The sequence below is a fragment of the Ochotona princeps genome, chromosome 15 (genome assembly GCF_030435755.1).
Source record: "Ochotona princeps isolate mOchPri1 chromosome 15, mOchPri1.hap1, whole genome shotgun sequence".
Lineage (NCBI taxonomy): Eukaryota > Metazoa > Chordata > Mammalia > Lagomorpha > Ochotonidae > Ochotona > Ochotona princeps.
In genome coordinates, this window is record NC_080846.1 from 6,133,537 (window position 1) to 6,156,566 (window position 23,030).

The 23,030-nt window shown below is 54.3% G+C and overlaps 3 protein-coding genes across 4 annotated transcripts in view; 1 reads left to right on the forward strand and 2 right to left on the reverse strand.

Moving 5' to 3' along the window:
- Positions 1 to 893: 893 nt before the first annotated feature.
- On the reverse strand, positions 894 to 2,175 carry TOMM22 (translocase of outer mitochondrial membrane 22). The gene is made up of 4 exons (XM_004589498.2): positions 2,020 to 2,175; positions 1,818 to 1,936; positions 1,543 to 1,660; positions 894 to 1,447 (listed from the first exon to the last, which is right to left on the reverse strand). The coding sequence occupies exons 1-4, from the start codon at positions 2,134 to 2,136 to the stop codon at positions 1,373 to 1,375; spliced, it is 429 nt and encodes a 142-aa protein (XP_004589555.2). The 5' UTR covers positions 2,137 to 2,175; the 3' UTR covers positions 894 to 1,372.
- A 4,383-nt stretch (positions 2,176 to 6,558) lies between these two features.
- On the reverse strand, positions 6,559 to 12,772 carry CBY1 (chibby 1, beta catenin antagonist). 2 transcript variants are annotated; one of them, XM_004589499.2, is made up of 5 exons: positions 12,560 to 12,772; positions 10,092 to 10,176; positions 8,540 to 8,645; positions 8,339 to 8,451; positions 6,559 to 6,760 (listed from the first exon to the last, which is right to left on the reverse strand). In XM_004589499.2, the coding sequence occupies exons 2-5, from the start codon at positions 10,167 to 10,169 to the stop codon at positions 6,680 to 6,682; spliced, it is 378 nt and encodes a 125-aa protein (XP_004589556.2). In that variant the 5' UTR covers positions 10,170 to 10,176; positions 12,560 to 12,772; the 3' UTR covers positions 6,559 to 6,679. The 2 variants fall into 2 exon arrangements, with proteins under 2 accessions (XP_004589556.2, XP_058529631.1); XM_058673648.1 differs by having other exon boundaries at positions 10,092 to 10,207; positions 12,560 to 12,744.
- A 5,097-nt stretch (positions 12,773 to 17,869) lies between these two features.
- Positions 17,870 to 23,030, forward strand: part of FAM227A (family with sequence similarity 227 member A) — a 35,020-nt gene continuing 29,859 nt past the window's right edge. Inside the window, exons 1-2 of the mRNA XM_058673649.1 lie at positions 17,870 to 17,924; positions 19,528 to 19,610. The gene's annotated coding sequence lies outside the window, so the exon portion shown is untranslated. The remainder of the gene's footprint in view (positions 17,925 to 19,527; positions 19,611 to 23,030) is intronic.

Genomic DNA, 23,030 nt, shown 5'->3' on the forward strand with positions numbered 1-23,030 from the left:
CCTAGATGGAGTTCCTGGAGCCTGGGTTCAGCCTCACCCAGTACTGGCCAGCCCAGCCATTCAGCATGCGAACCAGTAGCTACAAGTCCTCTCTCAATCTAATTGCCTTTCAAATTAATTTTAAGAATTGTGTTTGGTCCAAAATGAACTTAAAGTAACTTAAGAGGTTAATCAGGGCCTGGTACAGTAGCCTAGTGGCTAAATCCTTACCTTGCATGAGCCAGTATCCCATATGGGTGCTGGTTTGTGTCCTGGTTGCTCCACTTCCCATCCACTTCCCTTCCTGTGGCCTGGGAAAACAGTGGAGGACAACCCAAAGCCATGGGAGACCCGGAAGAAGCTCCTGGCTTTGGATCAGCTCAGCTCCAGTCACTGTGGCCATCTTCCCGTCTTTCCTTCTTTCTGGTAAATCTGCCTTTCCAATAAAAGTAAATCTTTTTTTTAAGACTTACTTATTTTTTATTGCAAAGTTAGATATATAGAGAGGAGGAGAGACAGAGAGGAAGACCTTCTGTCCAATGGTTCACTCCCTAAGTGACCACAACGGCCAGTACTGTGCCGATCCGAAGCTGGGAACCAGGAACCTCTTCCTCCAGGTCTCCCACGCGGGTGCAGGGTCCCAAGGCTTTGGGCCGTCCTCGACTGCTTTCCCAGGCCACAAGCAGGGAGCTGGATGGGAAGTGGAGCTGCCGGGATTAGAACCAGTGCCCATATGGGATCCCGGGCCTGCAAGGTGAAGACGTTAGCTGCTGGGCCACGAGCCGGGTCCAAAAGTAAATCTTAAAAACCCAAGAGGTCAATCTATGGTCCTGGCTTAGGTGAGCTTACACGTGAGGGGCAGCCGGTGCCCTGGATATTCCAGAACGCTTTCAGCGATTTAAAGATGAAGGACAGTGGGTTGGAATAATTTTTAATATTTAAATACAAAAACGGAGCACTGACTGTTTTTACACGCACAGATCTAACAGCCAGTGTGCAGAAGAGACGCACGACCGCTCGTTCCCCACACGCACAGGCAGGGCTCTGGGGGCCACTTCGCAGCTCGCCGGTGTTCAGAACCGTCACCAGTGGGCGAAGTGTCCCTCCAGCCCACTGGCCTGCTCTCCCACCCCACGAGGGCGCAGGACGGCAGCCCGGTGGAAACACTGGCATGGGGCAACCGTGTGCGAGGCCGCATTCCACTACCAGAGTGAAGACAGAACAGGTGTGGTCCATGGGGGGCGCAGCTGCAAGTCGGGGGTCTCTAGGGGACCCCACGGTGGGGAACCCTCACCAGGGTTAGAGGGGCCAGAGTTCACAAGAAAAAAACCCAGCAGTCCAAATATTTGCATTTCAGACTTCTCCCAACAAACTCCAACGGGGTGGTAACGATCTAGATCTTTCCAGGAAGTGAGGGTAATGCCCCGGGCATTGCTCCTGACAGCCCCGTGTTGGGCCCTAGAAGGATCTGGGAGGAAAAGCAGAGCGTCAGCAGCCTGGGAGCCGATGGGGCGAGTGTCCCCCCGCGTCCCACTCCACGCCACCCTGCAGGGCTGGGCTCACCTGCCGCTGCTGCAGCTGCTGCTGCTGCTCCATTTGCAACTTCTCCGTCTCAAAGACCACAGGCAGCACCAGGATCATGAAGGACGTGGTCCCGATCCACAGGGCTGCCCTGGAGAACCTGGGGGAGGCGCGCAGGGGCATGGGGGAGTCAGGGCCGGCAGGAGCAGATCCGCTCCCCGAGGTCTCACCCTACAGCCGCCCCGCCGGGCAGACCCAAGGTCACGGCTCCCAACGCCTCCCGCGCCGTGCTCCTCGCTCCTCCTCCCACTCCCTACCTGTACATTTTCTGGGCCACGAAGAGGGAGAGATCGAAGGTGGCCCCGGCCGCGGAGCGGACCCTCTCCGGGAACATCTCGGTCAGACCCCACAGCCTCTCCGACAGGGTCTCGTCCAGCTGCGGCGGAGGACACGCGGCTGTGGGCGCCCCGCGGGGCCCGGCCCGGCCCGCCCCCCACAGCCCACCGGGGATCCCAGTACCTCGTCATCCTCGTCCTCTTCTAGCTCCTCCTCCGTCTTCTCCGCGTCGCCTTTCGGGAGCAACTCGTCCGGAGACGCGGGTTCCCCGGCGCCGGCGGCAGCAGCGGCGGCGGCCATTGCTGTAAGGGGGGCACCGGAAGCGGAAAAGGCAAAGCGAGCGCAGCCCGGCGGCGGCCAGAGCGGCTCTTCCGGAAGGCGAGACTTGCGGAGGCCCGGAGAGAGCGGCGCCCTCTGGTGGGCCTGTGCTCAGCTCCTTGGGGCCGGAGCCTCGGCGGGGGTGAGGAGGCCCTGAGACCGGGTCTGGGCCGGCCCTCCCTGGGGCCGCACTCTGAGAAACCCCGAGGAAGAGTCCCAGCCTCCCGGCCGCCTCGCTGCACACCCAGCTCCGTGTTGACGCGCCTGGGCAGGTGGCAGCAGGTGGTCCAGGTCCTTGGGCCGCTGCACCCACGTGGGAGATGTTTTTAGGGCTTTCTCTCTTTTTTTTTTAAGATTTATTTATTTTTACTGGGAAGGCAGATATAAAGAGAAGATCCAAAGAGAAAGATCTTCATCCGCTGATTCACTCTCCAAGTGGTGGCAATGGAGCAGCTGGGCTGATTTGAAGCCAGGAGCCAGGAGCTTCTTCCAGGTCTCCCATGTGGGTCCAGGGTCCCAAGACTTTGGGCTGTCCTTGACTGCTTTCCCAGGCCACAAGCAGGAAGCTGGATGGGAAGCAGGGCTGCTGGGATTAGAACCAATGCCCATATGGGATCCCGGCACATTTGTTTATTTATTTATTTTTAAAGATTTGTTCATTTCCATTGGAAAGGCAGATATACAGAGAGGAGGAGAGACAGAGAGGAAGATCTTCTGTCCAATGATTCACCCCCCCAAGTGACCGCAACGGCCGGTGCTACGCCGATCCGAAGCCGGGAACCAGGAACCTCTTCTGGGTCTCCCACATGGGTGCAAGGTCCCAAGGCTTTGGGCCATCCTCGACTGCTTTCCCAGGCCACAAGCAGGGAGCTGGATGGGAAGTTGGGCCGCCGGATTAGAACCGGCGCCCATATGGGATCCCGGTGCGCTCAAGGTGAGGACATTAGACACTAGGCCATGGCGCCGGGCCGGATCCCAGCACATTTAAGGTGAGGACTTTAGCCACTAGGCTACCACGCTGGGCCACTATTGTTAGTTTTTAATGATTCATTTTATTGAAAGGCAGAGTTAGAGAAAAGGGAAAGATCTTCCATCAGCTGGTTCACTCCCCAAATGGCTGCAATCACCCTGGCTGGACGAGGGAGAAATTAGGAGCCCAGAACTCCATCCCGGTCTCTCAGAGGGGTGGCAGCTGCCCTAGGTTTGAACCATCTTCTGCTGCTTTCTCAGGCAGGGATCTGGACTGCAGTCCAACTGGTGCGCATGGGGGATGCTGGTTACACCACGATACCAGTACCAGATGTTACATTTCTCCAGTGCTGGACCAGCGCTGTGGAAGGGAGGGAGGGAGAAGCTCTGGCATGTGAGACGGTGGAAGGCAGTCTCAGGAAAACCACCGGTTTCTGTTTCAGAAGAACAGTGCATGATTTAAAACAGAACTTACGTGCAAGGCTGGGCGGCTCTTCCAAAAGGAACACGACTGCCAAGGGGCAAGGGGAATCCTGGAGCTCATGTAATACAAACATCGACACTGAGAAAGGAGGTGATGCAGGAAGGCAGAGAACAGAGCACACAGGAGACAGCGCTGCGGGGACGTGGCTCAGGGGGCACTGGACAGGGGACAGGAAGCATGCTGGCCAGTGCATGGTGACGCCCCCTGCCAAGGTGACAGCCCTGCAGGTGTTTGTTGGGGGTTGCATCCTAGAACTGCCCCCCTTTCAAGAGTTGGGAAGTGAGCTTGAGAGGACTAGAAAAACCCTAAGTGTCTCCCATAGAGCACTCCCGTCAGCCTGGCAGGGCTCAGTCTCGGGAGGGAGTGCTCCTCAGGGCACCTCCTCTGAGCTCGCAGCCAGCGCTGGGCACAGGATGGCCATGGTGCAGGTGACAGCAGCCACGAGAGCCGGCGCTGCCCTCTGCCTGTGTGCTGCAGCTTGGAGAAGGCTTCCATGATGGTGCACGTCACAGGACCTCAGTATCCTAAAGGAAGCGGGGGACTGGGGAGGCACGCCGACACGTCACCTCTTTCCTGCCGACCCCCCCAGCGGCCAGGTGAGTGTAGCCCCCTGCCCACATGTGAGGACGGCTTGCCCCCCTGCCCCAAGCCCATCCTGCAGACCCCTAAGGTGGGGACGGCAGTGGCAGCAAGGGCAGCGGCCACCCACATCAATGTTACAGGGATGTTCCTGAGTTCCCAGCACTGGCGCCACTTCTGGCTGTGCCTGTCACCTCGCTGAGTCAGTTCCCTCACCTAAACACGGAGGTGACTGTAACAGGCCCAGGAGAACTGAAAATAGGTGCTGGCCTGGAGGGGTACAGGTCAACCCTCGACTCCTGTGTTAGGCGACCAGAGACTGGCCCTGTTGTCCATAGGGGCCTTCTGTCCCCACTCACTGGAGGGGCCACATGCAGAAGTCCCTGCAAGGCAGTCCCGGGGCCCCTTCTCCAGTGAGCTCTGCTGCCTCTGTTTCCTGGTCTCTGCCGTGGTGAGCTCTGTCGCCTGCCCCCGGGCATGCTGGAGCCCCTGCTGCATGGGGTTGAGCGGAGGGGATCTGACAGCCCAGGTGCCAAGTACTGAGCCTGGGACCAGAGCTGGTCGTCAGAGTTCATGGAAAATGCGAGCTCTGAGAAAACTGGAGTGTCTGGTATAGGGCTATAGCATGGCTCGTGATATCTGTGTCCCACATGGGAATGCCTGGGTTCGAGTCCCGGCTCTGCTCCCAAGTCCAGCTTCCTGCCAGTGCACACACTCAGAAGCAGCAAAAGACAACTTGCTGGCTCCTGGCTGCAGCCCTGGTCCAGACCAGAATGTCGGGGGTGTGTGGGGAGTGAACCAGGAGAGAGGACGAGCTCTGTCTTTCTCCCTACCTAATAATCTTTTTTTAATCTGTTGTGCGCCCAGTGCTGTGATACAGTGCATTAAGCCACCGCCTGTAATGCCAGTAGTTATTATGGGCACTGGTTGGTCTGGGCTGTTCTGCTGCCAACCCAGCTCCCTGTTGACGTGCCTGGGAAAGCAGCAGAGGCTGACCCAAGTGCTTGGACACCTGCCGCCCAGAAGAAGCTCCTGACTCCAGCCTGGCCCAGCTGTCTGTTGGGGCCATCTGGGGAATAAACCAGTGGATGAAAGATCTCTCTCCCTATCTCTTCTCTCTTTCTGTAACTCTGCTTTTCAAAATAACTTTTTTTAAAAAAGGATTTTATTTATTTGAAAGGCAGAATTACAGAGAAAGAAAGGAAGAGGAAAGTGGAGAGGGAGAAGGAGGCAGAGTGCCTTCCATCTGCTGGTTCACCGTCCAAGTGGCTGCAGAGGTCAGAGCTGCGCCAGGCCAAAGGCAGGAGCCAGGAGCTTCTTCCAGTCTGCCACATGAGTGCAGGCACCCAAGGACTTGGGCCATCCTCGGCTGCTGTCCCAGGCCATTAGCAGGGAGCTGGAGCAGCTAGGACTAGAACTGGTGCCTGTATGGGATGCCAGCATTATAGGTGGTAGCTTAACACGCTATGCCACAGCACTGCCCCTAAATAAATACTAAAAACAAAAGATCATAGATTTTTAAAAATTCTATAGAAGAAAAAACAAAAAAAAAACAAAAAAACCCCAACAACCCTGATCTTTCAGTTCCATTTCCAACACACTCTGAGGGTTCCCCTTGTAACACAGGAGTTGTTCCAGGCCCTAAGCCATGGGCCTGTGCCCCAACCTCCCGCTGCTCAACTCCAGGGACTAGCTTCCACCTTGCAAAGGAATGCAGCTCACCGTGACCCCGGCTCAGAGTGACCCCCACCCCAACCACCGCAAGATTGCCTGACTGGGGCAGGAGGGCAGGAGGGCAGGAGGGCAGGGGACTGGCGTGAGGGGAGTGCTCTAACCAGGTCAGTGTCCCCTGCGCCCCACATGGCTCTCCTAGCCCCTGCAGGTGGCACATCCTCCAGCCTCAGCAGTCTGCATCCGCTCCCCGAGCAGCTCCTGCTTCCCTTCTCAGTCACTCTGGCCACAGAGAGATGATCTGTCACCATTTAATATAAAAGAAGTCATGTCAACAGGAAAGTAGCACAAAAATAGTGTGTGCAGGGCGGGCTGGCAGGTTGCAGCCAGAGCAGGCTGTGGGCTGGGGGAATGTGGTCTTCAAGCAGGGCGAGAGAAGCGTGGGCAGCAGAGAGCCCACAGAGCAGCTCTTCAGAACTGGCACAGCTGACGCCAGCTGAGGGTACAGACGGGCGCTCCCGCTGCTCCCGCTTCTCCCACCAGCAGCCTTGCACACGTCCAGGAGGTCGGCTTCTGGGACAGCATCCCTTGGCAGTGCAGGTCCACCTGACCTGCGGTAGCATCCCTCACCCTGGCCTTGGCCGCTCCCCAGAGCCTGTCCCCCTGCCCACCCCAGGGCGCAAGGCTTAGCAGCCCCCCTGTTCCAGGGCCCAGTCCATTAGTTTGGCTAAAAATAAAAACTAAACCCAAACACCTGCTCAGCCAGTGCCTCCCCTCAGCCAGTGGGGGGCACCCTGCTCTCCCTTGAACGTCCGTGGGCCTTCACTTCCTCCTCCGGCCGGCACTCTTCAGTTCATCAAGCTCCTTCTCCATGAGGTGGGACTCAGCAGTGGTCTCTGAGAGCTGGAAGGAAGACGGTGGGCAGTTACGAGGGTCCCAAGGCCAGCCCTTGTGAGCCCAGGGAAGGCCTGCGAGCCACTGGTCACGTCCCCTGGGGTTTCTCAGGCCTCTGGCCTCCATGATGGGGAAACACTTGATGAGTGGGCAGAGCATCACGGGCTGGTGCCCAGGAGCACAGCACCCCAAGCCTATTCAGGCTGCGGAGTGGGCATGTGGCTGCTGCCTGCCTCACTGATCGGAATGCCTGGGTTCAAATCCCAGGTCCACTGCCTGCCCAGCTTCTGAATCATATGTGCTTCAGGTGCTGGCACGGAGGGAAACCAGGCGGTGTTCTGGGCTCCTGGCCCCAGCCTGCCCCAGCCTCGGCTACTGCAGGCATTTGCAGAGTAACTGACAGGTGGCAGATGGCCTTCATTCCATCTCCCTGTCTTTCAAATAAAGATGAAAAGAAGTCAAACACAGCCTGCCACATCTCTTTCGTCCAGGAACAGGTGGTGCACACCACGGGGAGGACGGCAGGCCTCAGGACAGGTGGGGTGGGACGTGGGCAGCAAGGTGGCTCCTGAGCTGCAGCACACGGTGCAGATTGGGGGACATGCCATTTTCCTCAGGCTTTCAATGACCTTTAGGAGACAGCCGCTCAAGACAAGGACACACACACTTCAGCCTGTGGGTCTGACATTGACAAAGTCTTCTGCCAGCATCGTGGCACGGCAAGTGAGGCTGCCACCTGCAAGGCCAGCATCCCACGTAGCTGCTCCACTTCCGAGCCAGCTGCCTGCTGACGGCCGAGAAGGCAGTGGAGGATGGCCCAAGTGTGTGGGCCCCGGCATCCATGTGGGAGACCAGCATGAAGCTCCAGGCTCTTGGCTTCAGCCACTGAAGCCATTTGGAGAGTAAGCCAGTGGATGGATGATCTCTGTCTCTCTTACTCTGCCTTTCAAACTCAGTAACAACTTCTTTATTTGAAAAAACCTAATAAGGATTGTTGTATACAAGAACTATTTCTCCTTCTGTAACCTCACGTTCCAAATAAATAAGTGTTTTTTGTTGTTGTTGTTAAAGATTTACTTTTATTTTTATTGCAAAGTTAGATATACAGAGAGGAGAGACAGAGAGGAAGATGTTCCATCCAATGGTTCACTCCCCAAGTGAGCACAACGGCCGGTGCTATGCCGATCCAAAGCCTTGGGACCCTGCACCCAGGTGGGAGACCCGGAAGAGGTTCCTGGTTCCTGGCTTCGGATCGGCGCAGTACCGGCCATTAAGCTCACTTGGGGAGTGAGACATCGGATGGAAGATCTTCCTCTCTGTCTCTCTTCCTCTCTGTATATCTGACTTCGTAATAAAAAATAAATAAATCTTTAAAAATATATATACATATATATAAGGTCTCCATGTGCCACCTTGGGGTATGTGGGTTCAGTTCCCAACTCTTACTCCTGTCTCCAGCTTCCTGTGGATGCTGGATGACCGAGAAAGTGGGTCCCTGCCACCCCCTTAGGTGAGGGTTGTGGGCATTTGGGGAATAAAGCGGCAAACAGGAGCATGCTGTTTAAGCTTTTTTTTTCACCTCCTCACCATGTCCAGCAGGATGTCCACTTTCAGCCGCAGGAGATTGTTCTCTTCCTCCAGCTGCTGGTTGCGCCGGCGGAGGCGCTGTGCCTCCCTGCGGTCCACTGCACCACCGACCTCTGGTTCCCGGAAGGACAGAAGCAGTGGTTAGCGGGAAAGATTCCTTCTAGAACCCCGCTTCACCAAGAGCCAGGACAGGCAACCTACCTGTGATCCACTGGCCGTTCTCGAACTTGAGGCTCTGTCCTGCCAGGTTCATGGTGGGGGTTCCATAGTCGAGGCCCAGCTCCACCTCCCGGGTTGACCGATCCAGCTGTGGGTGACACGTGTGCTGGTTCAGGGGTGGCAGCAGCACAGCGGCCCTGGCTCCTGCTCCTCCTCCCCAACAACTCGTGTTTTACTTTGGCTTGGCACCTTTAACACTCTTTCTTGTCTTCTAATTTATTTTTAAAGATTTATTTATTTTTATTGGAAAGCCCAATATACAAAGAGGAGGAGAGGCAGAGAGGAAGATCTTCCACCCGTTGATTCACTTCAAAGTGGTCACAGTGACCAGTGCTGCGCCAATCTGAAGCCAGGAGCTAGGAGCCTCCTCCAGGTCTCCCACGCGGGTACAGGATCTAAAGGCCTTGGGCCGTCCTCGACTGCTTTCCCAGGCCACAAACAGGAAGCTGGATGGGAAGTGGGACCACTGAGATACAAACTGGTGCCCATATGAGATTCTGGTGTGTGCAAGGCGAGGACTTAAGGGGGAAAGAGGCGTGCTGCTCTGTACAGCAGACGTAAATGGAATGATTTTCCATCTCACAGCAGTCATGCTGTGAACTTTTAAGAGAGTAAAGAATCCTTCCTAAATGTTATCAGTTATCATGTACTATGTGCCATGGGAGAGGCGTACAGTTCTAGCCGCGTGTGTGGCAGCGCTGGTACATCACTAGATCCATAGCACACCCAGCCCAGGGCAGGCCTCTCCTCAGCTCTCCCCCCAGGTGAGAGCTGGGCAACTCGGCATGAGGAGGGCAGGGGGGCTCTGGACACATGCTCCTGCGGCCCTTCCCGGTCAGGCTTCCCCGAGAAGCCCTCCTGGAATGACGGCTCCGTGCCCAGAGCTGGCCACTGCCAACCTCAGGCCTCCATTTTGTTTGCTTCTTAGTACTTTTCATTGTTCCATAGCCATCTACTTAGTTCCTGTGCTCTTCTCCCATTAAAACATCTATTCCATGAGTGTGACAGTTCTGGTCCCTCCCCTTAATCCACCTCTCTGGCCAGTGCCAAACACAGGGCCTGGCCCATGTCCAGTTATCAGTAGCTCTCAAGTTCATGAACAGGGAAGACAGAGAGAGTGGCGCGCACAGAGGCGGTGTGGCCTGGCTGGCTGTGTGGAGCGCCTGGGTCGGAAAGGACACTGAGGCAAGGCTGTGAGGGGTCTCGTGTGTCCTCTCTGGCTCTGGGGTGCTGGCACCCGTAGTGATGGGGGAACCACAAAACCTACAACTCTCTTGGCATCCATGTCCAGTTGCTGCTTACAGCTGCCTGTGAACACCCGTGACACACCCCAGGGTCAGACTGACGGCCTGAGCAGGGTCAGAGGTGGCCGCTGTGGGAGCATCTGCCCCAGGCCTCTGGGCGGGTGGCACCTGGGATGCCAAAAACCGTTGTTGCAGTGGCACTACTATGCATCGGAATGTGCTCCCCCTTGCATGATGGCCGCAGGGACCCCACCCCCTCCCAGGGGGTCACGTGTGGTGGCCACACTCACAGAATGCAGGTTGGAGAGAGAAGCAGATTTGCGAGGCGGCGTCTTCTTGGGACTGAAGGTGTTCCCGAAGAGCGGCATCCTCAGGCTGCGCAGGGAGAGGCTGAGGTGCCCTGGTCCTGGGGCAGGCCAGTCAGGGCACAAAAACAAAACAAAACAGGTGCGACCGAATCCCGGTAAGATCCCCCACGCACTAGATGCTCCCCAGGTGCCAGGCACACTAAGACCTCAGCCCGTGTCTCACATTTCATATCCCAGTCGCCCTTGGACAAGCTCCTCTTCTGTGCCCCATGTGCCAGGTGAGGGTCAGAAAGCCTGAGGCATCAAGCATGCTGGTGTGGCGGTTAAGATGCCTTTGGGATGCCCAAATCCAGCATCAGAGTGCCTGCCTCCAGTCCTGGCTACTCATCTTGTTTTGTTTTGTTTTTTAATATCTATCTTATTTTTTTAAAAAAGATTTTATTATTATTGGAAAGCCAGATATACAGAAAGGAGGAGAGACAGAGAGGAAGATCTTCCATCTGATGGTTCACCCCCCAAGTGAGCCGCAACGGGCCGGTGCGCGCCGATCCGATGTCGGGAACCAGGAACCTCTTCCAGGTCTCCCACGCGGTGCAGGGTCCCAAGGCTTTGGGTCGTCCTCGACTGCTTTCCCAGGCCACAAGCAGGGAGCTGGATGGGAAGTGGAGCCGCCAGGACTAGAACCGGCGCCCATATGGGATCCCGGTGCATTCAAGGCAAGGACTTTAGCCGCCAGGCCACGCCGCCAGGCCCTATCTATCTTATTTTGAAAGGCGGGGGGGGGGCAATCTTTCATCCACTGGTTCACTCCCCAAATAGCTGCAACAGCTGGAGCTGGACCATGTTGGAGCCAGGAGCCGGGGTCTCCCAAGTGGGTGCAGGAACTAAAGTACTTGGGCCATCCTTTGCTGCCTTCCCAGGTCACCAGCCGGGAGCTGGATTGGAAATGGAACTACTGGGACTTGAACCAGCACCCGCTGTAGTTGGAGGCTTAGCCAGCTACTCCACAGTGCTGGCCCTGGCTACTGCACTTTTGATCCAGCTTTCTGCTAATACACATCTTGGGAAGCAGGAGGTGCTGGTGCCTTGGGTAGCTGGGTCCCTGCCACATGGGAGCCAGGGAAGGGGTTCTGGTCCAGCCCAGGCAGTTACAGACCCCACATGGAGCAACAAAGCTGTCCCTGCCCGTTGTCATTTCCAGATCCCTGGGCCCTACAGCAGAAGATTCCCCGTCCCATCTGGGAGGAAGGGGAAGCCCCCGAGGCCCAGCTGCCATCGGCCCCTGTATTTGCCGACAGCACCCTGCAACCAACTGCTCACGGTGATTAAAACTGGCAGGAGCACTAAGATGAATGACCTGCCTCAAGCTGTCATTTTCTAGGTCTAAAAATGGTCAAGAGTGGTGATTCTATAAGGTACAATATAAAATTCTTAAAAGAAAATATTTCTGGAGGCCAGCACCGTGGTGTAGCACATTAAGCCTCTGCCTGTGGCTCTAGCATCTCATATGGGTGCTGGTTCAAGCCCCCGCTGTTTCACTTCTCATCCAGCTCCCTGCTCCCGGCCTGGGAAAGCACTGGAGGGCTCACCCACATGGGATACGAAAGATCTTCCTGTCTCTCCTTCTCTCTGTAAATCTAACCTCTCTTAGAAAAAGAAAAATAAACAAAAATGAGCCAAGCTGATCTTGCCAAAGTACCTGTCACCTGGCCACAACACACTGCCCTCGGACACCTGCCGAAAGCTGCTCTTCTTTGTGGGGTGTGGCCTGGGACACCTGCCCTGTGGGGTTCTGCTTTTCTGTAACCCTGGTGGAATAACCACAGTTGCAGAAAGTCAGGTTTGGCCTCTCGGCCTGGGAAGTGGGATCGAACAAGAATCTGCAGATAACTCCGACTGAAGAACAGGGGGTCCCAGGAGCCCCCAGTCAGTGTGTCCCAGAGGAACAAACTGCTTCTGAGGCCCAGGGCATGTTACTTTTCCGCGGGACTCAGCATCTGCTTTTCCCCCAGCTGAGCTTCTCTCTTCCTAACGGATCCACAGGTTGTTATCATAAGGCTCCAGTGTTCCTAAGAGGTCGCATTCAGACCCCATATCGCTCAAGCAAGTGTCCCTGTCACGCTAACCCCTGCTCAGAGCTTGCCACCCAGCAGGTGATCTTCCACTAATACCAACACGAAGGTGAGGGGGGGCGTCTGATCAAATGGCCTGACCCCCACAGACACTTAGCCAGCCCAGGGCACGTCTTGCAAGGATGCGGGACACCCAGGACTGCCGGACCTCCAGGTAACGTTCACTCACACGCACGTTCCCACTTCAGGTCCCTTCGCGGCCCCCTTCCCACCCCATTCACCACCGAGACAGAGTCGGGGTGACCCCGGCCTCCGTCCACCCTCCTCGGGTGAGCTCAGGCCTCTCCCTGCTTGGCTGTGCCGGATTCGCAGACCTACCTGACGCTCCCCAGAGGCTGGGGTCCAGGCGCACCCCCAGACCTCCCGCCAGGGTCGCGCTCGGGAACTGGTCACTGCAGGCGACCGAGGCCGACCCGCGCCGTCCGCCACGCGCCTGCGCAGCCTCCTCTCGGACTCCACTACAATCAAAGAAACAGGGGTGTGCCCGGTTCTGAGAGGGTCCCTAAAACGGGCTGAAAAAGCACTAGAAAGTCTTTCAGACTACAGATATATGTTCAATAGTCAAAACAAACGTCGTACGGCGTGATTTACACGCTCCATCTTATAGGTTAAGAAGAGGGACTACGCTCACCCTCCCCTCTAGCGCATTGGTTTGGTCCCCCAAGCACCCGTCACCATGGGAACGGCGTCTCGCAGACACCCGTTGAGATCCGCGGCAGCTGCATTGTGGTGGGAAAGGTTGTAGGTGGTGACGGCGCCAGACAAGGGGTCACCTTGGCATAATGGGCGCCGCCTGCCCGCACCTCCGCGTCCCCCATCACGAGGCCAGAGGCACCAGCTCTTGGTACACGAGGGTGCCCCGGTGTCGGGAGCCTGCCTAGAACTTTGCAGGGTCCCCTGAGGGGACCTTGCTTTCAGGTAAGATGGACAGGCTACGGAGACCGGCGCGCTGCTCTGGGCAGGCGTACGGCTCCCCACGCGCGCCGGGACCCCCATCGGCTTCCACGAGCAGGGAAAATGGGCCCTGGAGAAGTGGCCTAGAGCGATTCCAGGCGTCCTCAAGTCCTCAGAGTGCGGGTTATCACCTGAGCCTCAAGTGACTTGTGGGACCAGCCTGATTGGCTGGAGGGTGTCCCAGGTCTCCCACCTCGGGAGTTCTGTATCCACAGTCCTCTTCCAGCCACACCACAGGATGTGCCCTGGAACCCAAATCTACAGGCTGTGGCTTAGCACTGCCCTACACACAAAGCAAGCCACATGGCATTTACAATGTTGTAGTAGCCACCTCTTTCAAAGTTAAAATTTTAAGTAGTGACATTGGCTTGAAGAATGTTCTATTTAACACCCTATACCCGAAGTATCTTTTTTAAAAAACAATTTATTTTTATTTATATGAAAGGCAGAGTTGCAGAGAAGAGAAGTCTTCCATTCACTGGTTCTCTCCAATTGCTGCAACAGTTGAGGCTGGGCCAAGCCAAAGCTTCTTCCAGGTTTCCCACAAGGGAGCCAGGGCCCAAGCACTTTGGCCATCTTCCACTGCTCGTCCAGGTACATTAACAGAGACCTGGGGTGGAAAGTGGAGCAGCCGTGACTCAAAACAGTGCCCTTATGTGATGCCAGATCCTGAATGGTGACGTAACCCACAAAACCACAAAGCCAGGTGCCAAAGTATAATTTTTATTTATTTTATTTTATTTTTTTTAGATTTTTATTTATTTTATTACAAAGTCAGATATACAGAAAGGAGGAGAGACAGAGAGGAAGATCTTCCATCCGATGATTCACTCCCCAAGTGAGCCGCAACCGGCCGGTGCGCGCCGATCCGAAGCCGGGAACCAGGAATCTCCTCCAGGTCTCCCATGCGTGTGCAGTGTCCCAATGCATTGGGCCGTCCTCAACTGCTCTCCCAGGCCACAAGCAGGGAGCTGGATGGGAAGTGGAGCTGCCGGGATTAGAACCGGCGCCCGTATGGGATCCTGGGGCGTTCAAGGCGAGGACTTTAGCTGCTAGGCCACGCCGCTGGGCCCTAAAGTATAATTTTTAATCAATATTTTAATTTTATACTGTTTCGGTTTTTTAAAGTTAAAATAATTAAAATTTTACTTCTTCAGTTACACTAATGAGATAACCAGGGCTCAGCTGTTGCTGTGGCCATTGTTGCTATGGCTAATGTTATGGCCATTGTTGCTATGGCTGTTGTGATGGACAGCACAAATCAAGCTTCTTCCTACCTTCCCAGAATTGCTCTCTTCTATCTGGAAGGTGTCTGCTCTTCCCTTCATTTCTTCCTTTCATACCTTGATCTTCAAACTGTTCTTACTGGGCTGGTATGGTGGCATAGCATGCCCTGGCATCCCATATGGGTGCTCCCAGCCGCTCCACCTTCCGGCTAACACACCTGGGAAAGCAGCAGAGGCTGACCCAAATCCTTGGGTCCCTGCACCCACTTGGGAAACCCAGAAGAAGCTCCTGGCTCCTGGCTTAGGATTGGCTCAGCTCCAGCCATTTGGGGAGTGACCCAGTGGATGGATGAGCTCTCGCTGACTCTCCTTCTGTCTCTGTAAACCTGCCTTTCAAAATAAATAAATAAATAAATAAGTAAATAATTATTTTTGAAAATCAACTCTGGTACTTCCGAAGCATCTGGGGATGGGGCTGTGTTGAGGCTCAACAGGCTAATCCTGCACCTTCAGGCACCAGCATCCCATATGGGCACAGGTTCATGTTCAGCTATTCTACTTCTTCTTCTTCTTTTTGAGCTACTCCACTTCTTCTAATCCAGTTCCCTGCTTGTAGCCTGGGAGGGCAGTGGAGCATGGCCCAAGTCCTTGGGATCCTGCACACCCGCTTGGGACACTTGGAAGAGGCTTCTGGATTCTGGCTTCAGATCAGCTCAGTTCCAGCCATTGTGGTCAGTTGGGGAGTGAACCAGCAGATGGAAGATCTTCTCTCTCTCTCTCTCTCTCTCTCTCTCTCTCTCTCTCTCTCTCTCTCTCTCTCTTTCTGTAACTCTGATGACCCAATAAAAATAAATAAATCTTTTTTAAAAGCACAGTTATGTCCTCTCAGGGACTGTGTACCCCCTGTTAGAGTTGTTATAATTCATAGTTATTTACCGTGATGTTTAGTGGTGTTTTTGTTGGTTGCGTGTCTTCTGAGTGGACATGCACCTGTGAGTGATGCGCTGCTGACTGGCAGTGGCCACTGAATGACTGAAGGTTACACCAGTTACAAATCTGACTGCAAAGGCAGGCTTGCGCTGACATGCTGGAACATTCTAGCTTCAGATAGGGCACATGCGAATCTCAGCTGCTAGCACAGGTGCTCCCTAAGGGCAGATTTTCCCTTTATAAAGTGTGTTTATGTGTTGATTTTTAGAATGATTTCCTTTGTTTATTAGATAGAGATCTTGCATCACTGGTTCACTCCCCACTTGGCCACAATGGTTAGGGCTGGGCCAGGGTGAAACCAGGAGGCAGGAACTTCCTCTGGGTACCCCACGTGGGTGCAGGGGTCCCAGCACTTGGGCCATTTCCTGCTGCTGTCCCAGACATATTAGCAGGGAGCCAGGTTGAAAGTGGATCAGCCAAGACTTGAACCAGCACCCATAAGGTAAGCCGTCATGACAGGAAGTAGCCTAACTGGCTGTGCCACAGCGTTGGCCCCCCATGATTTATTTTCACTGGATAGACGGAGGTGCAGACAGTCAGGGCTCTTTTGTTCACTGTCACTCCTCGGATGCCCACTGCAGTCAGGGCTGGCCCAGGAGCCACGTGGGTGGCAGGGACTCAAGCCCTTGAGCCAGCACCTGCTGCCTCACAGGGTACATGAGCAGGCAGCTGGAATCGGGTACAGCTGGGGCTCCAACCTAGGCATGATGCCACAGGGTGTGGGTGTCCCCAGTGGCACCTTAACCTCACTGTCAAGCACTTGCCCCAGCCTTCTTGTTCTACTCATGGGTCCCACCACCTCCCCCAGCAAATAGCACAGGCTTGCCACAGTGTAGCTACTTTTCTGCCTCCCATCCTCTTCCCTTGGCCACGTGACAGTAAAAACTCATTATCTTTCAGAGAACATTTATCCTAAAATGGCAGGATGACAAGCTGGGCAGGGAGTGTGGCATATATTTTCAACATTATGCTTAAGCAGCGTGCTGTTTGGTTGTCCCCGTAGGCGTGAGTGATAGTGGCTATCCAGAGCTGGAGGCCTCCTGACAGGTGCCTGGGCCCGGTTTCCCAGAGAACATGACATCTTCCAGTATATGGTGTGGGGACAGGAGGAAAGTGAAAAGGCTTAAAATATACCTGCCACTTCTTTCCCTGCTCCCCGTATAGGCTTGACTAGGAGCCAGGAAGGCAATAGGACTGAGCCAGGCCTGGGCCAGCCTTTTTTTTTTTTTTTTTTTAGATTTATAGAGAAAAGGAAGAGAGAAAGATCTTCCATCCACTGGTTCACTCCCAAAATAGCTGTAATGGCCGGAGCTGAGCCAAACTGAAGCCAGCAGCCTCCTCTTGGTCTCCCATGTGGGTGCAGGTTCCCAAGGCTTTGGGCCGTCCTCCCCTGGACCTTTCTTCTCTCATGAGGTTGGAGGGCAGAATCTTATTCTCGGGCTTTGCTACACCGAGACCTGAGATGTGAGGCTCTGAGCACAGGGAGTCCATGGATGGTAGTAATGGGCCACTGAGCCCTGGGCAGTCGGCAAGGAAGCCAGGGAAGGGCCCAGGATGGGGCCAGTGTGCTGGGCAGAAACAGAAAGCCCATGTGCATGGGGGAACCTCATGCTTCCCAGATGGCGTCAGGGCCTCCACTCAGAGCTGGAGAGCAGCAATGGTCTTTGGTCTCTAATTGAAATCTCTCTGGTTTTCTTTCTTTCTTCCTTCCTTCCTTCCTTCCTTCCTTCCTTCCTTTCTTTCTTTCTTTCTTTCTTTCTTTCTTTCTTTCTTTCTTTCTTTCTTATAAGATTTATTTATCTTTTTTGGAAAGGCAGTTTTATAGAGAGAGAAACAGAAAGATCCCCGGTCTGCTGATTTACTCCCCAAGTGGCCACAATAGCTGGAGCTGAGCTGATCTGAAACCAGGAGCCAGGAGCCTCTTCCAGGTGGTCCAATGCAGGTGCAGGGTCCCTAAGCCTTGGGCTGTCGTCTGCTGCTTTCTCAGGCCATAAGCAGGGAGCTGGATGGGAAGTGAAACAGCCGGGACATGAACCGGCACTCGTGGGATGCCAGCACCACCAGTGAAGGTTTAACCTACTGTGCCATGGCACCGGCCCCCAAACTACAGCAATTTTCACATGAATGGTAGGACAGGCAGACCTCAGCCAAGTGAATTAATCTGTTCGGAGGCCCTGAAATCCTTTTACATGCTACCCAGCCCCACTGGTGTCAGCCCGGCACCCCTGTGACTGTCCATTTGCCCTCCTAGGCAGTGGGCACAGTAGATCTCTTCCTGTCCTGTCTTGGCAGATGGTGCAGTGCCTGTTGTTGGTCTCCAGGAGGCCGACCCGGCTGAGCACAAGGTCCGAGTCTGCAGGAAGGCGGACCCATGGAGCGTCTCGAGAGGATGGACGCTGTCAACAGCACTGCCTTGCCGATGATCCCCGTGGATGAGAACCTGAGCGTGCCGCTGGCCACGCGCAATGCCTCCAAGGATGCCGCGCGGAGGGACTTGGAGAACAACCCGCCCTGTATCCTTCTGCTGGCGTTGGAATACACCTAGCTGAGTCGTGTGTGTGTATGTATGTGTGTGTGTGTGCGTGTGTGTGATCAGCAGTCAACATCTACACTGTGGATTACTTATTAACTCATTCCTTTCCCGAAGGCCCGACTTCTCCCTCCCAGCATAGACCTTGTCTCACCTCCCGGCTGGCTGGTCTCCCTGGGCCCAGAGTTCATGGCTTTGACATCATTGCCCTACTTTCTGGACAAGGTCTTCAACCATCCCCATCTCCTTTTTGACCTTGAATAGTTTCCCAGGGGCCACGGAGCCATGTCCCTGGAGGCCTCAGGTGCTGTCCAGCAGCTGGGCCTCTCTGTTTATAAATAACCCCAGAGCTCATTCACCTTGAGTCACGCCCTCCCAGCCAAATGCATGTGTCTCTGTGTGCTTCACTTTCCAGGCCTCTTCAGAACTCCTTGTCCAGACCAGGTAGTGCGGGATCCCGCCTGGAATTGCAACAGGGCCTTGCTTGACCAATCCCCCGCTTCTGTTACCTCCTTCTTAATCCCCCTGGCTCATCTCACCCCGACTAACCCGAGTCAGTTGCTAGGATCTGTCATGTCCCCTCCCGGCGTCCTGCTTTCTCAAGTGTCCTCTGGTTCCTAAGAACCCTTGAGTGGAATAGAAATCAAAGTGAACCTTGCCGCGTGTGGAGGCCGCGAGAGGGTTGTGGGGCTTTGACCAAGGCTATGTCCTTGAGCAGCTGAATCGAGCCGGGCAGAGAAGCAGCGAGAGGGGCTTTAGGGCCAAGCTGATTTCAAGAGTGACCAGCAAGGTCAAGATCCCCTTCGCCTCAGTCATCTCACGCCTGAGAAAAAATAATCTCTCTTGAAACAGTCTAAAGCGTGGAGATTCACTGAACGGCCAGGGGGCGTCAAGCATTCATTGAAAATGCTTGGAAACTGATATTCAACACCCAACAACAGTCAAGAGTATGTAGGCGCAGGCTGCTGTGTACAAGCAGCCGTGCTGTTGGAGGTTGCTGAGCCACACGGAGAGGGCGCGTGGCGAGAGATGGAAAAGGCATCAGAACAGTGAGCCGGCCGATACCGGTGCTTCCCTTGTGTGAAGTACGCGTGAGATACTGCCGAACTTCACAGAAAAACTGGATCAGAGTCCAGAGTGCTAACCATTACACTATGGAACCGCCACGAAAAACAGGATCAAAAACAAGTTTGTGTTGGCACAAAAAAATTGCTATCCGTGCACGGTTTTGATATAATGAATATTCTCCCCAAACATTTGGAGGATGCCTTATTTGTAAAAACAAACAAAAAGAAACAAATTAAAAAAAAAAAGACAATAGATAACAACAGCAACAAAAATACTGAAAGGAAGTCTCTCCAGACTTGCATGACTAAGTGCTGGCATGTTGGATGGCCCTGTTTTCTTCTTGCATTTTCCAAGGTGTCTGTAATACAGTCTTCTGGCATGTACTGTTTCTAAAGGCGAGCGTCAGCAGAGAGAATAACTCCATAGCCAGAGCGTGCAGGGGTGGGAGATGAGGGGCTGCTGCCCCGTCTTGCTGTGTGCATAGTGGCTGCTCAGCTTCCTCAGCACACCCCTCCCAGCATGCCTGATCGGCTCCATGCAGCAAGTGAACAGAAGGATTGCTGAAATCGACCTGGTTCCCAGCCTGCTGACCAACACCCTGGTGAGTTCCCTCGACTGGGGCCCAGGCCAGCTCCCCCAGGTCTGCCCTGGGGGCCTGTCCGTAGATTTGGAAGCATGTTCCCACAGTTGAGATCTCAGAGTTACTTTTTTACATAAAGTAACAGGCTTTATTCATTTGTTGGAGCAGTTTCAAGTTAACAGCCAAGCTGAACAGAAAGTTTAGTTTCCCCATGCGCCCCTTCCCTACCCCCATCACACACAGAACCTCTGCTGCTACATCTGTCACAGCTGTGGAGCCTGCTGACACCGGCTGATTTGCCATCTGTTGGTCTTTGATGGGGCTTTTATGAAGAATTTTGCCCGTTTTTAAAAAATTTATTTTTGTTCGAAAGTTACATATACAGAGAGGAAGATCTTCCCTCTACTGATTCACGCCCCCAGGCGGTCACAATGGCTAGAACTGAGCCAATCTGAAGCCAGAAGCCAGGAGCTTCTGCTGGGTCTCCCATATGGGTGCAGGGTCCCAAGGTTTTGGGCCATCCTGGACTGCTTTCCCAGGCCACAAACAGGGAGTTGCATGGGAAGCGGGACTCTGGGATTAGAACAGGTGCCTCTATGGGGTTCCAGCATTTGCAAGGCGAGGACTCCAGCTGCTAGGCTACTGGGCTGGGTCTGTGTTACTGCTTTTTTTAAAAAAGGTGTATTTATCTATTTAAAAGGCAGAGTTACAGAGGAAAGTGTTGCGGGGGGTGGTGGTGGGAAGCCACACAAAGATCTTCCATCTGTTGGTTCATTCCTCAAATGGCTACAATGACCAGGGCCGGGCTGAAATCAGGAGCCAGGAATTCATCTGGGCTTGCATGTTGGTGGCTGGGACCCAAGTCCTTGGGCCACCTTCCTCTTCTTTCCTGGTCACCAAACACAAGGTTGTCTAGGTTCACTCCCAGGTTCGCTTGCAGGAATTTCATATAGATTTTCCTTTTTCCCTTGGAGTTTCAATCCGTTTTGAGTTTAGTCTTGTGACCCTCGGAGTTGCTACCTCTCAGAGCCGCCTGCTGTCCGACAATGGTAGTTTAGGGCTTCCTGTGACTTCCCAGTAAGTTCAACATTTCACTTACAGTCAGGACGTGGTGGGGAGCTCTGAGGTCCTTCCACCCGGACCAAAACTGGAAGTCTGCAGGTTAGCTGTGATACATTAGAACAAACCCTGCAAGGGTTTAGGCAGACACACACAGCTCATTGGGCAGCAGCCCAGACTGATTGTCCCTTAGCCACGCTGCAAGGCACTGGGATGGCCCCGGTCTGGTCTGTTTGGCTAGCTTGGGTTTGGCAGCAAGTATGTTCTTGATTTTTTTTTTTAAGTTCTTCATTTGAGAGAGGGGAAGAGAGAGACAGACCGAAGTCTTCTTCTCTGATGTGTTCATGGTGTGCCTGCCAAGGATGGGGCTGGGCCAGGGCTGAAGCCAGGAACTTGATCCTAGTCTCGCACGTGGGGAGCGGGGACCCCAACTCCCACAGCTATCTCTGCTTCTTCTCTCAGTCTTTTGGGCACGAAGCTGGAGCCTAGAGTCGAAGCCAGGATTAACATAGGTGCTCTGGGGCAGAGACAAAGGCATATCAGCTGCTGGACTAACAGGCCCCTCCCTCATTTTTACTTTTAACTGTTTGGGCAATCTGAGGCATGCATCTAAAAAAGTCTGCTAGACAGATTTGGAAATGAGAGCAACAAGGCAGTGGCAATCTCCAGGTTCCCCCACCAAGGTCCTGCTGTTATGGCCTCAGAGCTGCTGTTCAGAGGGTCCCCTCCACGCCCGTCTCCCTCCAGGGGCAGCAGCTACGGGGAGGAGGGTTAGAATGACACTTTCTTCTGTGGCTCTGAACCAGCAAGTCTGTGTTCTAACCTGCTGCGTTTTCATCCCACCTGGCAGACCAAGGTCGAGCTCTCCCACATGTTCTCATGAATCCGCAGCAGGTGGCCCAAGCAGTCTTCTGCCAGGGCTAACTGTTCCATGTGGCCACCATCAGAAGGTTCAAAGATCGGGGGTCCACTCCCCCTCAGCTCCCTGTAGAGCCCCAGGCGGGGGGCCAGGTGTCTGCTGCGGTTACAGGCAGGCGTGCATTTGGTCGCTTCACTCTGCTTTCCCAAACGAGGCAGGAGGCCCTGGCCACAAACAGCCCAGGTCATCTGTGGTCTGTAGAGTTTTCTGGAGACTGAGGGGAGATCCTTCCCTGGGTACCGCCCCTGGATGGATCTTCAGCCCACTTTCCTGGCCCACCTGTTTTGTTTTTGTTTTTGTTTTTGTTTTTGTTTTTGAGACAGAAAAAAACGACAAAAAAGTACCCATCTGCTCCTTGCCTCAGTGGGCCATCCTAGAACCAGGAGGTAGGAACTCAACCAGGGCTGCCCTCGGGGGTGGCAGAGACCCGGCCACTTACAAGTGTCACTGTCAGTGAAATGTTTCATCTTGAGGAATACGAGGGGACTCCCACAAGTTCTTGGCAAAATGGAATTCAGACATCAGTTTGCTGGGATGTAGAACTGGAAGTCCTCACATGTGCCTTCAGTGAGCTGTTGGGAGATCGCCTCTGCAGTCAGTCCAGTGGGTCTTCGTGGAGGGAGAAGCCTTCTTCCATGTGGTAGCAGAGAGCCGGGAGTCCCTGGCGCCCCGCTGCTACTTCTGCTGGTCAGTAAAAGTGACCCTCACGCACATGCACCCCTGTGCAATGACCCCCCAGGGGTTGAAGAGCATCACTGTGTGTGTCTATGTGTGTGTGTGTCCATGGTGGCATGGTGGCACTGGAGGTGCAGGCTCCAGAGAGGTGAGACCACCTAAGTGTAAATTCCCTTCCCTTGTTCCCTCGCATATGACTTAGGTAAATTGCTTAAACTTTATGAGTCTCAGTTTCCCATAAAAGCTTGTGACAATTGTCTCTGTCCCCTGGGGCTGTTACAGGAGTTAGAGGTGTGAGCAGTGATGCTGGGGACAGGCATTGACCCAGCACTTAAAACACCCTCCTCCCGTATCAGGATGCCTGGGTACCTGGCTCCTGCCTCCAACTCCTGGTGGCAGCTTCCTGCTAATGTAGACCCTCGGTGGCAGCAGGTGATGGCTCGAGTATTTGCGTCCCTGTCCCGCCCCTAAGAAGAGACTTGGAATGCATTTCTAGCTCCCCACACCAGCCTGAACAAACAAATGAGATCTCTCTCTCTCTCTCTCTCTCTCTCTCTCTCTCTCTCTCTTTCTCTCTCTCTCTCTGCCAAGTTCTCATGTGAGTGGGAAATCTGTAGGTATACAGGAAGTCAGGCTGGTTGCCTGCGGGGATGGGAATTGGGCAAGGGGTGGGAGGGAAACCTTTCGCAGTATGACATGGTTTTATGCCATACAAGTTGCTTGGCTGTAAAGTTTGAGCGAACTGTTCAGGAGCCACACGGAGTCCCCTGGTGATTCAGAAGCCAGTG